At 36.2% G+C, this 24,802-nt stretch overlaps 1 protein-coding gene across 3 annotated transcripts in view; it reads right to left on the reverse strand.

Moving 5' to 3' along the window:
* Window positions 1–24,557, reverse strand: part of VPS13A (vacuolar protein sorting 13 homolog A) — a 159,541-nt gene extending 134,984 nt beyond the window's left edge. For all 3 annotated transcript variants that reach the window (XM_081152259.1, XM_081152260.1, XM_081152261.1), the window contains exons 1-3: window positions 24,118–24,557; window positions 5,366–5,409; window positions 3,381–3,423 (exon numbers count right to left, since the gene is read on the reverse strand). In XM_081152259.1, coding sequence (XP_081008385.1) covers window positions 3,381–3,423; window positions 5,366–5,409; window positions 24,118–24,217 — 187 coding nt within the window. In that variant the 5' untranslated portion in view covers window positions 24,218–24,557. The remainder of the gene's footprint in view (window positions 1–3,380; window positions 3,424–5,365; window positions 5,410–24,117) is intronic.
* Window positions 24,558–24,802: the final 245 nt, after the last annotated feature.

A 24,802-nucleotide genomic window follows, 5' to 3' on the forward strand; every position in this document is an offset into this window, starting at 1 on the left:
CAATTCCCAGTCAGGGCCATTACAGGTGGCAACTGAATAATGTTTCTCTCTCTCTCTCTTCCCCCCTTCCTCTCTCTAAAATCAATAAAAAAGTCCTCTCTCTAAAAAAAAATCAATAAAAATATATATTTTTAAAAAACACAAAAACCCTCAAGTGAGGATTAAAAAAAAATTTTTTAAGTATAAAGTATACTTTAGTAAATAAATACATAAAACAGTAACAGTCCTTTATTGTCTTTATGAAGTATTCTGCACTGTACATAAGTGTATGTGCTATACTTTTATACTGGCAGTGCAGGTTCACTTACCCCAGCACCACCACAATCACGAGTAATGCGTTGAGTTCCAACAGCTATGAAATCACTAGGCAGTAGGAATTTTTCAGCTCCATATAATCTTATGGAACCATATCATATAATTGGTCTGTTGTTGACCAAACCATCGTTACGCAGTGCATGAACGTATGTACAATAACATTCATGTGTATGGTTGTCACCATAAGAGTATATACACACAAATATCTCTGGTATCATGGGAAATATTTGAAAATTATTCAAACTAATGAAAATATTTTACAATCCAATAGCAAAAAACCATTAGAGTCCTCGAATAAAAAAATACCATGTAAGGGGTTGTTTATACTATTGATTCTAGCTTTGTGTATTTAGAAATTTCCATAATAAAGAGTTTAAAATATTTTTAAATTCTTTAGAAAGCATGAGTCTTTAGATTTGGAAATAGCTGTCATAATTGGGAAAGGGAAAGATAACCAACTACACTATTATCACATTAACTGGTTAGTAATTTGGGAAGCAAAAAATCTTCTTAGATCAATCTCTTTCCATAACCCACATTTAAAAAACCCAAATCAAGCCCTGGCTGGTGTGACTCAGTTGGTTGAAGCATTGACTCATACACCAAGGGGAGGTGGGTTTGATTTCCCGTCAGGGCACATTCCTAGGTTGTGGGTTCAATCCCCAGTCGGGTGCGTGCAGGAGACAACCGATTGATGTTTCTCTCTCACAGCAATGTTTCTCTCTCTCTCTCTCTCTCTCTCTCTCTCTCTCCCTTCCTCTATCTAAAAATCAATAAACATATCCTTGGGTCAGGATTTTTTTTAAAATTCTGTACAGTACAAAATGTAACCAAAATGAAATGAGTTGTGACAGATTTGACAGTTTATAACTATATCAAGCAGACTGGTCACACACATATACACACATACATTAATCAAAAAAAGTAAATGAATTTAAGCACAGAGAACAGTGACGAAATAACATTAAGTAATCAAAGAAAAACATATAAAATTAATAATGTAACATTTTCACACCTAAATCTTTTTTTAACCAAACCTTTTTTCTCTCATTATAAGGTACTGACTTCTTATAGAAAATTTGGAAACTTCATAAAAATATAAATGAAGGTAATCCCAAAAACCTCCTACATGAAGACAACTAATTTTAAAATACATATGTATATATGAATATTTATATTTGATGTATGTGGAATTTTGCATTCCAAATGAGGAAAATTTTGAAAGATCAGTAAGATTAACAATACCCAATAATAGCAAGGGAACAATATGTTCCTATAAAACTGGTTGTACTACTGTACCACTCATTTGGGAACATACTCTTTCATTCAACAAATTATGTTCCCACTATATGCTAGGTATTGTGCTAAGCGGTGTGAATACAATATAAAATCCACTTTTTCTCAAGAAACTTATTGTCTAGCAGAAGAAAAAAAATGTTGATATTGAAGAATGACAGGTGCTATGATAGAGGTATGGAAACACCACCTTAGAATCTCAAAATTACCTTGTGTATTAGGTACTTAATACAGTGTACTTTCCACTATCTTATATTAACACTGAAAATTACCTGATTATCATTGTTAAATATGGTCATGCAAGAAAACAGAGGAAGAAAATAAGGCAGGCTCTAAATGAAATCAGATCTATCTACTCTCCTTGGACTTTTTTTTTCTTGAATTGATGTTAAATTTATAAACAATGAAGTACGATGATCATAATTATGAAGTTCAATTACTTTTGGAAAAATTTTTAAAGCTACATGAAAGTATTTACTGTAATACTTTTATACCTTTGGAAACACAGGATTACTCTACAATGTCCAAATATGTATTCATTGGAGTATAACACTACCATAAAAGAGGTCAAATCAACATGGATTATGAGAAATCTTTATTAAAAGTTAACTGAAAAAATAGACTATGAAATCATATATATACCATGATTACAAGTAATTAAAATGTACACGTAAAAAATCATACAAAAATATGCAAAAATAAATGTTAAGTGGAAAGGTAATAGGTGACATTTATACTAAAGCGTCTTTAAATTGAGGGGGAAAGAGAGATCAAGTCTCAGCAATGTAAGATGAAAACTTTCTTGGGCAAATGGCCTAACACCAACTATAAGTACACAAAATTATGGAGATATTAATCACTTAACTTAGATGAGCTTTCAAAATACTCTGTTCCCCCACTGACACCAATATGTTGCAACAACATTACATAAATCCTACTACACAAACTATACAACAAAGTGTATCTATATACTTTCAAGTCTCAAGTAATGATACTATCATCATCTTTGCGTGATATTGAAAGCAATAAAGTTCAAACAGTAATTTAAACAATAAAGTTAAAACAATAAGCCAACATAATTTAAGAAACCAAACATACATGTTTTTATTAAACATTTTAAACATTGTATTCCAATCAGTTTTGCTCAAGCAATACATATAAAATGTGAAGTGTGACTTAGGGTGTTGAACACACAATAGAGTATACAGATGATGTGTTGTGGAATTGTGCACCTGAAACCTTTATAATTTTGTTAACCAGTGTCACCCTAATAAATTCAATTTTTTTAAAAAGGAAAAAATGTCAAGTATGAACACCAGGAAAATAGTGCAGAACAAGAACTAGCTCAATAATCATGGCAACCTAGAAAAGTTCCAGAGCAGAAATTCAGTTTCTTATAGGTCACTAGCCACACTGTGCAGTTGATACAGGCCCTAGTCCTTACACCACATATCCACGGCCAATCAGAATACAGAAAAGATAACTAGTCAGAAACCTAAGGCACTGAGTGAGTTATGCTCTCTATTAACGGTTTGGCTCTCAACTCATTTTTAACATCTAATAAGACATATAATTTCATACATATTGGGCAAGGAATATATGGACCACACACTATTTCTATAATACAATTAAGCTCCACCTAGATAAAAACATATGATTATTTCTGACTAATGCTCAAAAACATTAAAAATATCACATTCTAGATATACTAAGCATATTATTCTGGTTGCATGTTAAGCGAAGAGAACATTCAAATAAACACTGCTTACCTATATGTCCAACTTTAATTTTAAATGGTACATCCAGTTGACTCTACAAAAAATACACAGATGTGAAATATTAGTACACATACAGTTCAACAAAACAGATGATTACATTTTTCTTCATAAAATTACTTAAAGGGTTTAAGTTAACTTACACCTTTCCTTTACCTTCAACACTTATTTAAATTTATAAAGAAAGAACTGGATTATTGTTCTCAAATCCATAAAATTCAAGAAGACTGACCTTTTAAAAATAAATAGGGAAAGGGTTCTAGAGTAATGCTGACCACCTAAATTACCTATACCAGAATCACTACCACCTATACCTTGTCTGGGTAAAAAAAAGGGGGAGGGGAATCCACTGTCAGCGAGTATTTATAAAGGGATTAAAATTCCATTTTGGGAAAGAAATCAAAAAAATGTCTCCACATTCAATGGGGAAAAGGGCAGCCTTTTCGACAAATGGTATTAGGATAACCGGATACCCATTTGCAAAATGCAATATACACAAATTAACTCAAAATGGACCAAAGACCTAAACATAAGAACTAAAACTGTAAAACACTTTGAAGAAAACATAAGGTAAAATTTGGCAATAATTTCTTCGATATCACACCAAAGGCAAAGGCAACAAAAGAAAAAAGAGATAAAATTCAGTTTCATCAAAATTAAAAACTTTTGCACATCAAAGGACACTATCAACAGAGACATAAGACGACACATGGAATGAGAATATATTTGCAAATCATAAATCTGAAAAGGGTAAATATCCAGAATATATAAAAAACTATATAAATTGACCCCCCCAAAAAAAACCCAATTAAAATATTGATAACAGTGGAACAACAAATCAATGTTTCTCTTTCTCTCTCTTCCCCCACCCCAAAAAAGCAATCAATACATTTTTTAAAATATTGATAATGGTTTTCAGTAGTCATTTCTCTAAAGAACATAAACAAATGGCTAATGAACACATGAAAAGATGCTCAACCTTACTAGTCATAAGAGAATTGCTAAGAAAAACCAAAATGAGATACCACTTTACACCCATTAATTAGGATGGGTATTATAAAAAAACAGGGGGGAAAATGTTGTCAAGGATGTGAAGAAACTGAAACCCTCCTGCATTTCCAGTGGGGATATAAAGTGATTCAACTGCTATAGAAAACAGCGTGGCAGTTCCTGAAATGACTAAAAATAAAATTACCATATAATCCAGCAATTCAACTCCTAGACATTTACCCACATGAATTGAAAGCAGGGACTCGAACAGTGTGTGTATGCCAATATTTATAGCAGGACTATTCATAAGAGCCAAAAGACAGAAACAATCCAAGTGTCCATAAAAAGGAAAGATGTTCTGAAACATGCTACAACATGGATGAACCTTGAAGGAATTACAATGAGTGAAACAAGCCACATACAAAATGACAAAAATAGCATGATTCCACTTATTTGAGGGACCTGGAACAGGTAAATTAGTAGAAAATAGATTAGAGGTTACCAGGGTCTACAGGGAGAAGGAATGGGGAGTTTTGGGTTTTTTTTATGGTTACAGGGTTCCCTCTGGCATAATGAAAAACTTTTGGAAACAGATACTGGTGATGATTGCATAACATTGTAAATGTAATTAATGCCACTCAATTCTACAGTAAAAAATGGTTAAAATGGTATAAAATATTGAGGATGACTAAGGAAATAAGTTAAAAAACATATAGAAACAAATATAACATTGTATATCAATTATACTTTAATGAATGTTTTTAAAAATAAGGCCATAAAGAAAGAATTAGAAGTATTTTTAAATGGAGAAAATTTCAGAGTCAGTTTGTGCTTTTAAGGAAATTAAGAATCCATTTTGCAAAATTCACATTTTACAAAATTTATTTTTCACAAAATATTCTCAAAATAAAATGATTTAAGGTGACAAAGTAAATCACGAAAAAGTCTCTATAAATGCACTAACAAAATTTCTTACAGTCAAAACCTACCAGGGCATTTTCTTTAATTACAAGGTTCTTCAGGACCACAGCTCCTAAAAAACATTATTAAAAAATAAAGTTAAAATATTCAAATATTTTTCATTTTAAAAGTTAGGTATACTTCATTCCTAAAATGTCGTATTAAGAAAAAATAATTACAAATAATGTACATAACAGAAAACAGAATCCAACTACAATCTTATTAGCTCACCTTCATTCTTCAACTTGTCTAATACTGTATGTTTGACCAAAACGTCATTTGTTGTGAGTTATGACCTCTGAAGTTATAGCTCCATGCTTTTACACTTTAATCAGACTTATACAAATAATATGAATCTAGCAAGGTAGCACGATATATGAAATATACAAAAGATGAATTGTATTTAAATGTATTCGCAATGAACTAGAAAGAAATATTTTAAATCCAAAATCAGCAAGATGTATAAACATAAACTTCCCAAACTGAAATGCAAAGAAAAAAAAGAAAAGAAAATATAATGAAAGAGAATGTCCAACAACAGTAAGGCAACTGTAATATTTGTAACATATGCATAATAGAAATGCCACAATGAAAAAAAATGGAGTAATAATGACTGAGAAATTTCCAAAATAAATGATAAAGACACCAAGCTCAGAAAACACCAAGCAGAAAAATACAGGGGGGAAAAAATCTACACTTAGGCATATCATAATCAAACTGAAGAAAACCAAAGTCTAAGAAAAATCCTGAACGTGATGCAGAAATCCCACTTCGGTATATACCAAAGATATCTGCACTTCCACGTTTATTTCAGCATTATTCACAACCACCAAGATATGTTACCAACCTAAGTGTGTACCTCAGCAGATGAACTGAATAAGGAAGATGTGATACACACACACACACACACACACACTCTCTCTCTGAAATATTCAACCACGAGAAAAAAGAAAATCCTGCCATTTGTTATAACATGGATAGACTATGGAGGGCATTATATTTAGTAAGATAAGCCAGACATAGAAAGACAAATATCATATGTGGGATATAAAAAAGCTGACTCATAGAAACAGAGAGTAGAATGGTTGTTACCAGGGGCTGTGATGTGGGGGAATTGGGGAGATATTAAAGTGCACAAACTTGCAACTAGGAAGTGAATAAGTTCTGGAGATTTAATGTACATCATAGTGATTATAGTCAACGATATTGTATTAGATACTTCAAAATTGCTAAGAGACTACATCTTAAATGTTCTCACCACAAAATAAATAAATAAATAAATAGCATGGTAAAGGTGTTACCTAAAGCTACAATGGTGATCATACTGCATGCATTAGAGGGTGAGGTAAAAATAGGTTTACAGTTGCGAGTACACAAAATTATGTGAATGATTTCATGTGAGTACGTGATTTCATGTACTCAAAATGTAAACCTACTTTTGTCACACTCTGTATATATAAATATGTCAAATCAACATGCTGCACACCTTAAACTTATACAATGTTATATGTAAGTTAGATCAACAAAAATTGAAAAATCTTCAGTGAAAGCAGAGAACACAAAGACACATACCAATAGAGGTACAAGGAACAAATTAATTGAAAAACTCACTAGAGAAAGTCAAAAGCTAACTCAAACACAAAATAATGAGTTGGCAAATTTGAAGACAAGTTACTTGAAAATACAGAGGAGCAAAAATTTTAAATGAAGAAAAGTGAACAGAGCCTAAGGGACCCATGGGACATTATCAAATATATGCATTATGGAAGTCAAAAAGGAGGAAAAATAAAGAGAGGGGAAGAGAACTTATTTGAAGAAATACTGGCCAAAACTCTCATATTTAAGGAAAGACACGGATTTATAAATCCAAGAATCTCAATCAAGAAACATGATAATCAAGGACAAAGAAAAAGACAGGAAGAAAAAAGTGACTTGACATATACACAAATTCCTCAGTAAGATTATCATCAGTACATTTTTCCGTAGAAACCTTGCAAGCCAGAACACAGGGATGATATATCTAAAGTGCTGAAAGACCAAAAATATCCACTGAGAACATTATACCCAGCAAAATATATCTACTTTAAAAATTAGTAAACAATTAAGATATTCTTGGATTTTAAAAAAATGCTGACAAAGCTCATTGCCAGTAGAGTTGCCTTACAAGAATTTTAAAGGGAGTCCAAGTTGAGGAGATCCAAGATGGTGGTGGATTGAGTGGAAGCTACACTGACACTTTCCCAGGACCAAACTAGAGTTACAACTAAAATACAGAAAAAACACCCTGAATAATCAGCTGCAACTGAAGACTAGCTGGGGAGCATCCACATAACCAAGGAGGAAAAGTGGAAACCGCATAAAGACTGGTAGGAAGTGCAGAACTGTGAGAGGGCTGGCTGGGCTCCCACAGGCAGCAGCTGAAAGTCTGGAGGGATATCTCAGCTGTCCTCAGGTTCCCACTGAGGACTCTGGGGCCTAAATCCCAGGCTGGGCTTCCCAGCCAAGAGCACCAGAACTGAGAAAGGTGCCCACATAACATCTGGCTATGAAAAGCAGCAGGGTTTCTGTCTGCCAAGGAGAGACGGCTGGAAATGCAGGCCCCTCCTAAAGGGCCAAAAAACAAAGTTTTGTGTGCAGCCACTCACCCTGGGCTCCGGAGGAAGGAAAGTGGACTAGAGCAGTGTGAGGAGAATCCAGGGGGGCCGGCTGGGGAATAGATCTCACTCAGAAGGCACCCATGGACCTCAGTGCTGAGTCATTCCCCCATACTGCAGAGGACATCTTTCTCAGGCAGACATTTACCTTCCAAGCAGCTTTTGGCCTGAGGGGGAAGCAATTGCCCCACCCTGCTGGAAAACCTCTGGTCCCTCCCCAAAGAGTTTCTAGAGCCTGAGGCTCGTTAAGAGACTGAATAACATCCTCTGAGTATTTTTGAGTCTTTGCTTGATTTGCTTCTGAATCCAGGGGTTGGAAAAGCAGACCTTTGTGCACATCTTGGTCCTCTCCAAACACACCGAGCCCCAGGAGAGGAAACCAGAAGCCGTGGAGTGTGAAAAACTTCAAACAGGGTACTCAAAGCCAGTCACAAACAGATACTGACATTGGCCTGCACCAGAGACATCCAAAAGACTGTGAGTCCTAGCAAATTTACCTAAGACATAGAAACAAATCCAAACAGGCAGCCAAAATGGTGAGACCAAAAAACAAGCCCCAAATGAAAGAACAAAAGAATTCTGCAGAAGAGCTAACTGAAATGGAGATAAGCAATTTATTAGATATAGAGTTTAGAATATTGATTATAAAGATGCTGACGAGTATGAAAAAAGATATAGAAACCATGAAGGAAATTAAGAATGACATAGCAGAAATTTAAAAAAAAAAAAACATTGGAAGGAATGAACAGCAGATTAGGGGAAGCTGAGGATCAGGTCAGCAAATCAGAAGACAGGGTAGAAAAAAAATCACTCAATCAGAGAACCAAAAAGAAAAAAACAAAAAACAGAAGTTTAAGGGAGCTGTGGGACACCATGAAATGTAACAATATTTGCATCATAGGAATGCCAGAAGAGGTCGAAAGTAGGCAAGGGTGAGAGAACCTGTTTGAAGAAATGATGACAGAAAACTTCCCTAACCTGGTCAAGGAAAAAGTCACACAAGTTCAGGAGACACAGAGAGTCCCAAGCAAGAAGAATCCAAAGAATCCCACGCCCAGACACATCATCATTAAAATGCCAAAAATTCAAGACAAAGAGAGAATCTTAAAGGCAGCAAGAGAAAAGCAAGCTGTTACCTACAAAAGTGCTCCCATAAGGCTGTCAGGTGATTTCTCATCAAAACTCTACAGGCCAGAAGGGAATGGCATGAAGTATTCAAGGTAATGCAAAACAAGGATCTGAAACCAAGACTACTCTATCAGGCAAGGCTATCATTCAAAATAGATGGTGAAATAAAGAGCTTTCCAGACAAAAAAGGGCTAAAAGAATTTATTACCACCAAATCAGCATTGCAAGAAATGTTAAAGGGATTGCTATAATAAGAAGTTGAAATAGAGAGAATGAGAAACATAGACATAAATAAAATGGCAATAGATAAGTACCTATCAATAATAACCTTAAATATAAATGTCCCAATCAAAAGACATAAGGTAGGTGAATGGGTAAGAAAACAAGACCAATGCTATCTAGAAGAGATCAACCTCAGAACAATAGACTCACACAGGCTTGGGGGGGGGGGGGCGGGGACAAAAAAATCAACCTTCTGGAGGACTTTAAAGGAGAGATTGACAGCAATACAGTCATAGTAGGGGACTTTAACACCCCACTGACTTTACTGGAGAGATCTTCCAAACAAAAAAATCAATAAGGAAACACTGACTCTAAATGACACACTAGATCAGGTGGATTTAATTGACATTTACAGAACATTCCCCTCCAAAGCTGCAGAATATGCATTCTCCTCAAATGCACATGGGACATTCTCAAAGATAGATCACATGTTAGGAAACAAAACAAGTCTTTATAAGTTCAAGAAGATTGAAACCATATGAAGCATCTTCTGGGACATTTACACAATGGAATACTATGCAGCTGTAAAACCGAAGGATCCCTTACCCTTTGAGACAGCATGGTGGGATGTGGAGAGTATTATACTAAGCAAAATAAGCCAGTCAGAGAAAGACAAGTGTCACATGATCTTATTCATATGTGGAATCTAGTGAACAAAATAAACCGATGAACAAAATAGATCCACAAACATAGAAGCACGGAACAGACTGATGAATCTCAGATGGAAGGCCAGGGTGGGTGGGAGAGAGTAACATAAGAATTTATATGCATATATGCATAACCCATGGACACAGACAATAGTGGGATGAAGGCCTGGGGGTAGGAGTACAGGGTAGAGGGGTTCAATAGGGAAAAAAGGAGGACATTTGTAATACTTTCAAAAAAGATAAATTTAAAATAATGGGAGTCCAAGTTGAAAAATGCTAGGCAGCAAAGCCATATGAAAATATGTATATAAAATTCTACAGTAAAGGTAAATATATGGACAAATATAAAAAACCAGTATTATTATAATTTTACTTTTTAACTCCGCTTTTTGTCCTCTTTCAGAAATTAAGACAAAGGAATAAAAGATATAAATCAATGTTAATAGGTACATAACAACAAAGTTGGGGGACGAGCTGTAAAGGACTAAAGTTACTGATGTGATTAAAGTTAAGTTGGTATCAGTTTAAAATACATTATTATAAAATTAAAATATTGTATTTCATCCCTGATATCGATAGAATATATACAAAAGCAAATAAGGGAATCAAAACAAACATGTCATTATGAAAAAATTGATGGAACATAAAGGGAGTAAGGGGGGAAAAAATGACACAAAAAGTTAAAAGGCATACAGAAAATAATTAGCAAAATGGCAATAGTAAGTCCTTCCCTATCAGTAATTACTTTAAATGTAAATAAACTCCACAATCAAAAGTCAAAGATAGGCAGAATGGATTTAAAAAAAATTTTTTAAATGGGATCCCACTATATCCTGTTCACAAGAGACTCACTTTAGCTCTAACAACACACACAGGTTGAAAATAAAATAAAAAAAGATTTCTCATGCAAGCAAACAATAACCAAAAGAGGGCACAGATGTGTGTGTGTGTGTGTGTGTGTGTGTGTGTGTGTGTGTTACATGCCAATGAGTCAGCTCCAACTCCTGGTGACCACATGAATGAGTGATAACCACAAAGTCCCATCCTCAACAGCACTGCTCAGCTCCTGAACACTCATGCCTATGGCTTCTTTTAAGGAGTCAATCCATCTCTTCTCCTGCTGCTTTCTATTTTTTCCAGAATTACTGTCTTTTCCAAAGAACCCTGTCTTCTCATGATATGACGAAAATAGAACAGCTTCAGCTTTTCTATTTTTGCCTCCAGCAATGTTTCAGGCTTAATTTGTTCAAGTACCTACTTGTTCATCTTTCTGGTGGATCAGGATATCCACAGAGCTCACCCCCAACACTGTATTTCAAATGAATCCTTATTTCCCCTCTATCAGTGTTCTTCATTGTACAGCTTTTTCATCCACACATAGTAATTGGGAATGTGAGGGTGTGGATGATCTTAGCCCTTATCTCTAATGACACATCTTTGCTCTTGGTGATCTTTCCTAATTTCTTCCATTGCTGCCCTTCTGAGTCTCGGCCTTCTCTTGATTTCTTGGGTGCAGTCTCCATTTGAATTGATGATTGAACCAAGGTAAGCAAAATCTTTAACAATTTCAACATCTTCATAGTCTATCTTAAAGTTGTGTATTTCTTCTGTAATCATGATTTTGGTCTTCTCGATATTCAAATGCAGTCCTGCTTTGGCACTTTCTCCTTTCACTTTCATCAGAAGTCATTTCAAACCACTCACTGCTACTCTCAGCCAGTAAAATGTTCATCTGCCTATCTTAAGTTATTGGTATTTCTTCCACCAATTTTCACTCACTTCCTCCAATTTTCACTTCTTTGAGTCTAGCCCAGTTTTTCATGTGATATGTTCTGGTACAGATTTATAAAATAGGGAGATAAAATGTACCCTTGTCTGACACCTTTGCTTATATGGGAAACCATTCTGTCTCTCCATATTGTCCTGACAGCGGCTTCCTGCCCATGACATAGGTTATGCATCAGAACAACCAAGTGCTGAGGCACACCCATTTCTTTCAGAGAAACCCGCAGCTTTTCATGATCCACACAAAAGCTTTTACTGTAGTCTGTAAAGCATACAGTAACTTTCATCTGGTATTTCTTGTTCTACATAAGGTAGAAGCCTTTGCTGCATCACCTTGAGCATCATTTTATTTGTGTGGGAAATCAGGGTAACAGTTCTATAGTTAATGTACTCCTAGGAATCTCCTTTCTTAAAAATTGGGATGTATATTGACCATTTCCAGTCTGTAGGTCATTGTTTTATTTTCCATATTTAATGACATATCCTTGTTAGGATTTTGACAGATTCAGTCTCTGTGGCTTGAAATAATTCTCCTGGTATTCCACCTAACTGGTGATTTATTTCTTCTCAATACTTTCAGGGCAGTGTTCACTTCACTTTCTATAGGTTCTTCCTCATAAGAATCTTCTTCAAAAATATCTGTCATACTTCTGTCTTTTCTGTATAGGTTTTTCAATGAACTATCTGCACCTTCCCTTCATTTTCTCCTGGTCAGATAATAACGTGCTTCGTTGGTGGTTGTTCAGCCTTCCTATTCTAGGTTTGAATTTTGTTTTATTTCTTGAATCTTCTGGTAGAGATCACTTGTTTTTCCTTTTATATTGTTCTCTTCTATCTTCTTACATTGCCTATTGTAATAGTTCTCTTTATCTCTACATGGTAGTGGTTAAAAAACTGCATTCAGGGTTCTCACCCTGCTTTTGTGTCCTTCTGACTTTTGCCTCTTTGTCTCTCTAACAATTTTTAGTGCTGCCTCCTTCAACTGCCTTGATTTTTCCTTCTGGCATTGTTTTTTCTCATTATTTCCTAATATTCCCAATTTCAGTCCATAGTTCTTCTGGTTCTCTGTCAATCAAGTTTAACAGTTTGTTATTTACGTGGACTTCAAATCCATCAGGAATGTTACTTACATTATATTTTGGCACTAGAATTCTTTTAGTGCTCTTCTTAAGCTTTATTCTAATGTTTGATATTAACAGTTGGTGGTCAGTGCCACAATAATCTCTTCCTGTTCTTGTTTTGGCAGAGAGAATACAACTTCTCCATCTCCTGCATCCAATTACACAGTCTTTTTTATTTCTGTATTAACCATCTGGTGATATCCATGTATAGTCCTCTGTTCAGCTGTCTGAACCATGTGTTTGCAATGGACAAGTTGCTGGGTTCACAGAAATCCACAAGTCAATCTCCTGCTTCATTTCTGACCCCTAATTTCCTACTTTTGCATTCCAATCACCTATAATTGTCAGCATGTTTTATTTTGAAGTGTTCAAATTCTTCTTGGAGATTGGCATGAGCTTTCAATTTCATCTTCAGACTCATAATTGGGAGCACAGACTTGAGTGAGGGTTATATTAATAGGTTTTCCTAGAATTCTCATCAATATTATCAATATTATTTGGTCAGACTTTGCACTGTAGCGCCTAAATGCCTGTGCTCCATCTCGCCTCAGTAGTGAAGCCACTTCATTTCTTCTGAGTTTGTCATGTCCAGAGTGAGTAGAACACTTTGTAGTTGCCTGACTGTAAATGTTTCATTCTAGTCCACTTTAACTAACACCAAGCACTGCAATGTTTAGATGTTCCATTTCTTGCTTTACAATTTCCAGTTTACCTTTCATGCCATGTTCTAATTACATTCCATGTTCTAGTTGCATGTGTTGTGTAGCATTGTACTTTCCTTTTGCCTCTGTGCACATCAGATGCTAGATGTCCTTCTGGCTTTGGTCTGGTAATGTCATTAGCAACAATGCTATTCATACGTGTTCTCTGCTCTTCCCCAGTAACCGTTTGAGTGCTCTCTGACCTGGGACTCTCACCTTTCAGCACCATCTTATATTTTATTTTGGACTGTCTCATCATAGGGTTTTCAAGGTAAAATAAAATGAAAAAAATAATAAGTAAACAAAATGCAGCAATGGTTTACCACTGTCTTCTGCAGTGCAGTGTATGGGTCCAAACCACATGTGTTTGGGTTCATGGTGTCGCAATAACCAGATGTGTACAAAATGTAGATGCCCCTGTGGGTAGCAGAGATAGCTATACTAATATTAGATAAAATGTGCTGTAAGTCAACGTCATTACGACAGGCAAAGAAGGACATTATATGATGACAAAAAGGTCAATTCTCTAAAAAGACATAATAATTGTAAACATATATACACCAAACATCAGAGCTCAAAAACGTATGATGCAAACACTGACAGAATTGAAAAGAGAAATAGATAGCTCTACAGTAATACTAGGAGGCTTCAATATTATCAAGGACAAATATTGTATGATACTCAACTTTAATAATGGATAGAAAAAACAGAATATTAACAAGGAAATAGACTAATTGAATGTAACAAACATATACAAAACATTCTACCCAACAACAGCAGAATACACAATTTTCTCAAGTGCACATGGAACATTCTCTAGGATAGGTCACATGTTAGGCAACAAAACAAATCTGAATAAATTTTAAAAGACTGAAATCATATAAGGTATCTTTTCTGATAACAATGGAATGAATCTAGAATTCAATAGAAGGAAAACTAAAATTCCCCCCAAAATGAACACACTTTTAAACAAGAAATGAGTCAAAGAAGAAATCAAAAGAAAAATTTAAAAACAATTCAAAAAATTAAAGTGACAACACAACATATCAAAATTTATGGGATGCAGCAAAAGCAGTCCTGCGAAAGAAATTCACGGCTATAAATGTTTACATTTAAGAAAGAATGCATATCCCAAATCAACAATCTAAATCTGCACATTAAAGAAATAGAAAAAAGATTAACTAAACCAAAGCTACTAGAGACCGAAATAATAAAGATTAGAACAGAGATAAGCAAAATAGAGAAGAGAAAACCAACAGAGAAAATTGAAGAAATCAAAGGTTGGGTCTTCAAATAAATCAAACAAAATTGACAAACCTTTAACTAGGCTGGCTAAAAAAGGAAGGAAGAGTCAAATAACTAAGATCAAAAATGGAATGGACAATACTACCAATTTTACAGATACAAAAAGGGTTACAAGAGACTACTATGAACAACTGTCTGTCAACAAATTGGGTAACCTAGATGAAATGGATACAACCCTAGAAACATAACTCTAACACTAATGAATCTTGAAAATATTGATAATCTGAACAGATTTATAATTAGTAAGGAGACTTCACCAGTAATCAAGAACCTCCCAACAACAACAAAAAGCCCAGGAACAGATGGATTCAATGTGAATTCTACCAAACATTTAAAAGAAAACAACAATCTTCCTCAAACCCCTCCAAAAAATTGAAGTGAAAGAAATGCTTCCAAACTCAGTCTAACAAGTCAGCATTAATTTAATACCAAAGTAATATAATACATCTAAAAATTAACTCAAAATGGATCAAAGATTTAAATGTCAGACCTTAAAACTATAAAACTCTTTGAAAAAAGCATAGGTAAAAAGTTCCATGGATCTGGCAATCATTTCTTGGATATGACAATAAAGGACAAGAAACAACAGCAAAAAAAAGAGATGATTTGGACTTCATCAAAATTAAAAACTTTTGTGCATCATAGGACACTATCAACAGTGCAAAGGCAACACATGAAATGGGAGGAATATTTGCAAGTCATATATCCAGAATATATAAGGAACTCCTACAATTCAACAACAAAAAAAAACAATTAAAGGATGGCCAAAGGTCTTGAATAAACATTTGTCCAAAGATGATGTACAAATGGCCAATAAGCACAGGAAAAGATGTTCAACATCACTAATCATTAGGGAAATGCAAACCAAAATGACAATGAGATATCACCTCACACTCATCAGGATGGCTTCTATCAACAAAAAAGAAAATAACAAACATTTCTGAGCATGTGAAGAAATTACAACCCTTGTGCACTGTTGGTAGGAATGTAAAATGGTGCAGCTTCTATGGAAAGTAGTATGCAGTTCCTCAAAAATAAAAAATAGAATTACCATATGTCCCAGTAATTCCACTGGTAGGTATATACCCAAAATATTTGAAAGCAGGGACTCAAAGAGATATTTGTACACTTACGTCTGTAGCAGCATTATTCACAACAGCCAAACAATGGAAGCAACCCATGTGTCCAATGACAGATGGATTGATAAATAAAACATGGTGTATACATACAATGGAATATTATTCATCCTTAAAAATAAATGAAATTCTGACATATGCAACAAAACAGATGAACCTTGAAGACATTATGCTAAGTAAAATAAGCCAAACACAAAAGGACAAATATTATATGATACACTTACATGAAATATCTATCATATAAGTACCTCATATTATTTGACTATCATACAGTCAAATTCATAGAGACAGATAATAGAATGGTAGTTACTAGGGGCTGAAGGGAAGGGAAATAGGTGGTTATTGTTTAATGGGCACAATACTTCAGTTTTGTAAAATAAAGCGTACTAAAGACGGATGGCGGTGATGGTTGCACTACAATGTGAATATTCTTAATATTCTGAACTGTAGACCTAAAAAGTTAATTAAGATGACAAATTTTATGTGGTATCTTACCACATATTTTAAAAGGGGAAGGGGGTGAAAAAGAAATACTTTCTCAGGCAAACAAAAACTGATGGAATCTGTAGCTAGTAGACCTCCCTTGCAAGAAGTGTTAAAAGTTGTCAGCTAAAAGAAATGATATAGGTCAGAAACTCAGATCTATAAGAGCATGAGAAAAGGAATAAATAGAATTAAGTCTTTTATTTTCTTTTTTCTGAATAATCTAGTGAAACAATAACAGCAACAGTGCATTGAGTACAGCTTATGAATAAGTGAAATAAATGACAGCAACATTGTAACAGGCATAAAAACTATATTAGAATAGTCTGTTATAAGGTACCTCCACTATTTGTGAAGCAGTATAGTATTATTAAAAGTGGAATTAGATTAAATATATACTGCAATTCTAGGGCAACCATTAAGAAAATTTAAAGAAGCATAACTGATATGCTAAGACATAAAAAAATTAAATCATAAAAAATGCTCAATTAAAACCAGAGAAGGCAGAAAAAAGGGGCAGATTTTAAAAGCAAAGACATGCAACAAACAGAAAAGAGCTACAGATATGAAAGCTATAAATCCATTAACCTATCAATAATCACTTTAGATAAAATGTTAATGATCTGAATATAATAATTAAGAAACAGAGATTTGACAGAGTGGATAAGAAAACAAAACCCAACTACAGCCCTGGCCAGGTAGCTCAGTTGGTTAAAGCATCATCCCCATTACGCCAGGGTTGCAGGTTCAATCTCTGGTCAGGGCACATACACAAATCAACCAATGAATACATAAATAAGTGGAACAACAAATCAATTAATCCATCCTTCTCTCTCTTTTCCCCCTTCCTCTCTAAAATCAATAAAATTTTTAAACGATTTTTAAAAACCAACTATAAGGTGTCTACAAGAAACCCACTCTAAATATAAACACACAATTAAAAATAAAGGGATCTAACTGAAACTTATAGAGCACTTCATCCAACAGCAGCAGAATACATATCCTTCTCAAGCTCACATGGAGCATTCAACCAAGATAGACCACATTCTGGGCCATAAAACATACCTTAACAATTTAAATGAACAGAAGTCACACAAAGTTTACTTTCAGACCACAATAAAATTAAACTAGAAATCGGTAACAGGAAAAAAAAAGCTGAAAAATCCTGAAATATATGAAGATTATTAAACAAACACTAGTTTTAAATAACACATAGGTCAAAGAAGACATCTCAAAAGCAATTTAAAATATTTTGAGTCAAAAATACAACTTATCAAAATTTGTGATATGCAGCAAAAGCAGGGCTCAGAGAAAGATTTGTGTCATTGAATTCATGTATTAGAAAAGAAGATCTAAAATCAGTAATTGAAGCTTCCACCTTAAGATTTCAAATCCTTAGTAAACAGAAGAAAAGAAATAATAAATACACCACAAGTCAATGAAATGCAATTCAGAATATCAACGGGAAAAAAAAAATCAATGAAACCAAAGTCTGGTTCTTTGAAAAGATCAATAAAATCGATAACTCTCTAACCAGGTTAACTAAGGAAAAAAGAGAAGAGACACAAATTATCAGAAATTAAAGGGAAGGCCATTCAAAAACCAATTAATGTAATCCATTATTACCAATGGCTGAAGAAGAAAAATCTTATGATCGTATCAATAGATGCAGAAAAATCATTTCACAAAATTCGACAAACAATTTTGAAAAAGAACTCTCAGCAAACCAGGAATAGAGATTTGTATGGTAGAAAAAGAATCAGAATATTGAATGCCTCCGGGGATGGGGGCAAAGAAACTTTTGGGTGTGATGGATATGTCTGTTATCTTGATCATGAGGACAGTTTCCTAGGTGCATATATATGTCAAAATTTATCAAACTATAGACTCTAAATATGTACATTTTTCTATATGTGAATTTTAACTAAATAAAGCTGTTAATATATAATTAATGGTAGAATCTGATTGTGGGTATAGGACTATGGGCTGTAAAATCTTACAACACTGATGTATGTTCGAACACTTTTCATAATGTTCCTTTTCAGCTCTAAAATTCTATGAGATTATCTTAGAACATAAAGGTAAAAATAATATTTTAAAAAATTAGAATTGGTAACTACCACTGGACTATAACAATCACTTGTGTGATTCCACAGTATATTTCTCTCACAGAATGAGACCTTGAAATCAGAAATTGTGCCCTGAGTATACCTTGATTTTTCTACAGTGTCACTGGTATACTGGGAGTGTGTAGTAAGTAGCCACTGAACATAACACTGTATTATAAAAAGAACACTGAAAGATTACCATTTCAAAAACAGAATGTGCAAATTAGTTAAAAACAAATCTGAGCGTCTAATGTTACATAAATGTCAGGCATAATAAAAAATTTACAAATTTGTCCATGTATTTTAATTTTAGAGAAAACAAGAGAAAGAGGGAGAAGGAATTCTCCCTTATCCTAGGTTTCACTTTCCTGAATTTCATTTACCTATTGTCCCAGTTACCAGTGTTCAACCATGATTTGAAAATAATCAGTGGAAAATTCCAGAAATAAGCAATTCATAAGTTATAAATTGTGCACCGTCCTGAGTAGCATGATGAAATCGCATGCCGTCCTGCTCGAACTCTCCTGGAACCACCCCTTCATTCAGCGTATCCATGCTGTATACACTCCTGGATCATTATTGACTCTTAGTAGTCAGCTAGGTTATTAAACTGACTGTCTTGGGATCACAGTGTTTGTGTTCAAGTAACTTATTTTACTTAATGACAGCCCCAAAGTACAAGAATAGTGATACCGGCAGTTCGGCTTTGCCAAAAAGAAGCCGTAAAGAGCTTCCTTTAAGTGAAAAGGTATGTACATATGTGTAGAAAAAAACATAGTATATATAAGATCAGTACTATCTGTGGTTTCCAGCATCCACTGGGGGTCTTGGAATATATAACCTTGTGGATAAGGGGAAACTACTGTAATAAGTAGAGGCTATGTCCAGCCAGCCTGGCTCACCGGTTGAGTGTGGACCCATGAACCAGGAGGTCACTGTTGGATTCCAGTCAGGGCACGTGCCCGGGTTGCAGGCTCCATCCCCAGTAAGGGGCGTGTAGGAGGCAGCTGATCAATGACACTCTCTTATCACTGTTTCTCTCTCTCTCCTTCTCCCTTCTTCCTCTCTCTGAAATCAATAAAAATATGTTTTTAAAAAATAATAAGAGGAGGCTATAAAGTACAGGTCTCCCTGTTACAAATGACAATTCTATCACACTAGCCACCCTTACTACTGCTTCTGCCTCTGAATTTCTAATACTTTTGCCCTAAAGTACTTTAAAAGGCACCTAGTGGTGCATCACAATCCCATGCTATTTGTCAAGCAAAAAAGGAAGAAAAGATTTTGGTGTCCTATCCACATAAGTGAATTATATGTAATCTCTGGAAAATGGTTCAAAAATCTGTATTTATAACAAGCACCTATGGCTGATTCTGCTGCAGCCTAAACCTTGAAAGAAATATGAAATGCTAAGATTGCTTTGGAAAGTTGGAAGATGACTCTCAGATGACTCTATGAAGCACTACCACCTCCCTAAGTAGTTGATATATAAGTAGAGTGGAGATTTGTAAATATTAGTGTAGAAAAAGTATACTTTATCAACATCAAAATTTGCCAAGAGTTGAGAAAAAGCTCAATTTCTCTTTCCCCTCTCACAAAATAGATGCTTCCAGCACTTAACATATGTACTCTATAGGACTGTTCTGCTGCATTATAATTAAATAGGTTTTTGGAAACTCTTCACTCATATATAACAATGTTTCTAAGGGAAAAAATGGGTTCAAATTTCCTAAGAACCATCTCAAAAACAAATTTTCAGAGCAGTACCTACCCATTATTAAGTTCTGAATCATCCATGTAACTCCTGAATACTAATTAATACTATTAATATGCTAACAGTGAAATTAGCTGAATTATTACACAGAAGCCCACTAAAACATACATTTTCAACTAATAGGTCTTTCTGACATTAGACTCTAAAATATTAAGTCCATAACCTTAACATTTTTCCTATGCAGCATCTAGTTTCTATTATTGAAATTTTCAAAGAACATTTTTTTAAATCCTCTAATAATTACTTTTAAATTCTCAAAAGATTTTTTCAATTTCCAGCTATTACTTAAAGCTTCTATACTTAAAACACTGACATGTTATTTTAAAACCTGAAAAACACCAAAGTTATAGGAATCACACTACCTGATTTCAAGATTTACTACAAAGCCATAGTAAATAACTTTATCAAGACAAGTGTGCTATTGGTAAAAAGATGGAAACACAGATCACTGAAGCAGATTACAATCCAAAAATAAACCCACACAATAGAAAGTCTACTGACATTCACAAAAGTGCAAAGATATTCAATGGACAAAGGATATTCTTTTCAGTAAATGATGCTAGAACAACTGGACATATTCATCCACATGCAAACAAATGAATCTCAACCTTCAATCTTTACCACACCTTATGTAAAAATATATCAGAAAATCTAAATGTAAAATATGAAATGATAAACTTCTAGAAGAAAACAGAGAAAATCTTTGTGACCTCAGACACAGAAGATTTAGTGACTTACGTAAAGATTTTGTAGATATAACATCAAAAGCATGACTCAAAATTTTTAATGAACTGGACTTGATCAAAATTTAAAACTTTTGCTTTGCAAAGACAAATTTAGAAAAGAGTGGGAGAACATATTTTCAAATCACATATCTGACAAAGAATTTGTATCCATAATATCTAAAGAACTCTCAACATTGTACAAGAAGAAAATAAACACTTTGGAAACGAGTTTGGCAGTTCCTTAAAAAGTCATACAACTGTAATTCCACTTCTAGGTATACACCCAAGAGAATTTAAAACATATACCCACAAAAAAAACTTGTATATGAATGTTCATAGCAGCGTTACTCATAAAAGCCAAAAAGTAGGAATAACTTAAATGCCTGTCAATTGAATAAAGGATAAACAAATGTGATGTATTCATAAAATGGAATATTATTCAGTCATAAAGAGGAATGATACATGCTACAACAAGGATGAACCTCAAAAATATTTTAAGTGAAAGAAACCAGAAACTGAAAGGCTTTGTATACTACATGACACCATTTAAATGAAATGTCCAAAACTGACAAACCCATAGAAGGGAAGATTAGTGGTTGCTAGAGGTGGGTGGAGAGAGATTAAGAGAGAATTTGTAGTGACTGTTAATGGATATGAGGTTTATTCTGGGGGTGTTGAAAATGTCCTAGAATTAGATAGTGTTCATAGTTGCACAATGCTGTAACTATGCTAAACAACGTTTTGCATATTAAAAGGGTGAATTTAATGTGAATTAAATATCAAAAAGAAAAAAATTTAAATAAGCAAAACATTTGAACAGTCACTTCAACGGAAATATACAAACAACAAAGAACAATAAGTTCAACAACTTTAATTACTAAGGAAATAAAAATTAAAATCGTATGTCACTATGTACCTATTAGAATGGCCAAAAGCAAAGTTCTTTTAAGTGACCCTACTAAGTGCTAGTAACGATGCAGACATCTAAGCACTCATGCAATGCTGGTGAGATTGCAAAATGGTAGAGCCACTCTGAAAAGCAGTTCCATCACTTCACATAAATTAAATATCCACTTACCACAAGACCTTGAAATCTCACTCTTAGGTATTTATCCAATGAAATAAAAGTTTATGTTCACACAAAAACCAGTACATGAATGTTTACAGCAGCTCTTCATAATTGCCAAAAACTGAAATGTCCTTCAACCACTGAACAGAATTCATTTCTAGTACAACCATACAACGAAAATGCTACTAAACAATATAATGAAATACTGATGCATGCAACAGGAGTGACTCTCAAATTCATTTTACATAAGGAGTCAAACTAAAAGAAACCAGACCCTCAAAGCCATGTACCATATAATTCCACTTACATGGCACTCTAGAAAAGGCAAAACCATAGGGACAGAAACAGAACAGTGGTTCCCAGGAGGAGGGGTGGGGGCTGGATGGGATGGATTGCAAAGGGGCAGCAGAAGGAATCTGGGGGTCTTCCTGGAACTCTCCAGTATCATGACTGTGATGAAGCATGTATCCATCACAAGAGTGAATTTTACTGCATGTAAATTTTAAATAAATCCTGGGATAAATCACACTCCACACAAACCTCCACCTGTATGTAGAAGCAAACTCCAACTATAAAACAAAGTACACCACAAAATGCTCTCACGGCTTCCTTCTGAGGAAGGTGGAGACACGTTTTATTCTTTTATCCTTGCAAATGAGCAGCAGCACAGATTAAACAATATGCAAGCTTCTGATACTAGTTGGAGATGCTGACCTAGCACTTATGTCCCTAGTTCTTGTAGTCCCACTATCATGGTACTAGGTACCAAGATTAGGAAGTAACAAGAGGTCTTCCTTATCAAACTAAATTACCTATTTACATTATGTCATAAAAGAGACAAATCAAGATAAGCGAGTATTTCAGAAGAAGCCTGAAAGTGTGCGCATATTCAAGAATAGTTAAATTATTAAATACACACACACATTAACCCTAACTTTGGCCTGGGAGATTCATTTCACAAAGAAAAGGAATCTAATTTCTAATGGTTGCTTAAAATAAAAAAGGGTATAATACAAAAATAGATAGAAGCACTATAAATAAGGCTCCAAATAGGTAGAGCACCAGAGTAAACAGGTACAAAGCAAAGCGTCCTCCTTCGCTATCTAAGCCACGTTAAGCGCATGTTCATCCCTGTCTTTTGCAGGTCTGAGATGTTGCACAGCTGCACCTCGTTTCTTTAAAATTCAGTAATTCCCTCTGACCCACAACCCCAAAGCCTCACAAATGCAACCTATTCCTGGGTCAGGCTGTGAACTGAAAGCACACAACCAACCGTTTAAGCACATGAGTTTCGCTTTTTGTTATCAGCCGAATCCAGGCGAGCAACCCGAGCGCGGGCGGCGTGGTCCGAGCAAACACCAGTTTAGCCACGGACAGGGGCTGGGGCAGGAAGGAAGAGGGCGTCTCTGGTCACAGCGATGCCTTCACGTGCGAGGCAGCGTGCGACACTCCGTGGGCCCTCCTTCATACCCCAAGGGGGGGGAATAACTGAGGATGAGATCCAGCTCAGGTGCGTCTGGTGGCCGCCCTTCGCCCCGCGCGGCACAAGCCGCACCGAGGGAGGAGGCATTTGAACTCCAGACCCTTGGAGTCCACGACGGGACCCTTGGCCGCTCGGCTCGGAAAAAGGGGACATTTTCATCCAGGACCCACGACCTCATCCCCTCCTGCCAAAAAATAAGCAACTCGCGGGCCAAGGCCCGGAACTGCTGCGGGCTTTACGTAATTTGACCCCGAGGAGGGTGGTGGCAGGTGGCGGCGCCGGCCAGCCAGGGGCCCGAGGCCCCGAGAAGGTAGGGCCCGGCTCCGGCAATGAAGGGCCGGGAGAGACGCAAGACTGAGGGACAGCGGCGGTCTCGTTACCTCCCCAGATGCCCAGAGTGAGCTGGGACGTGTCCAGGTTCACCACATAGTCCCCCAAGAACCGGTTCAACACATCCACGACCACCGACTCGAACACCATTTTCCTCCGTCGTGGCAGACACGGAGGGCGCCCCAAGCGCGCCTTCTTCTTGCGAGGGCCCTCCCGCACCCCTCCCGAGGCCGCTCGGTTCACCGGCTCCCAGGCGGATCCGACCGCAGCGCAACCCGTGCGGGACGCGCAGCCCCGCTTCCAGCCGGGCAAGGGGCGGAGGCGGCCGCTCGAGCGGCGCGTGCGCAGCCCCGCCCCAGCTCGGGCAGGAGGGAGGGGCGAAGCGAGGCGCCGACTCGGGCGCGGCCGCCCGACGGGGAGCCAGGGCGCCTGCGCCGCCGCCTCTCAAACACGCGCCCCGAGACGCGTGCGGGGTGCGCTCTTTGCCTCCGTGGGCCCCGCCTCCTTCCCCGTCGCCTGGCAACGGGGCCAGTGTCCCGAGCGGCGGGATTTTTCCCGACCCCGCCCCAACTTGGAGACAAGTGTCAAGGCCGGCGCGGGGGGCGGGGACGGGGCGGGGACGGGGCGGGGACGCGCGGCGAGGAAAGGCCGACCCCCTATCTGGGAGAAGAAACCCCTCCCCCGGCTCTGGGTCCGAGAGTCAAGCACTTAAAAATAAGGCGGGGGTGGATTCTA

The sequence above is a fragment of the Miniopterus schreibersii genome (assembly GCF_964146895.1).
Source record: "Miniopterus schreibersii genome assembly, chromosome: 11".
Lineage (NCBI taxonomy): Eukaryota > Metazoa > Chordata > Mammalia > Chiroptera > Miniopteridae > Miniopterus > Miniopterus schreibersii.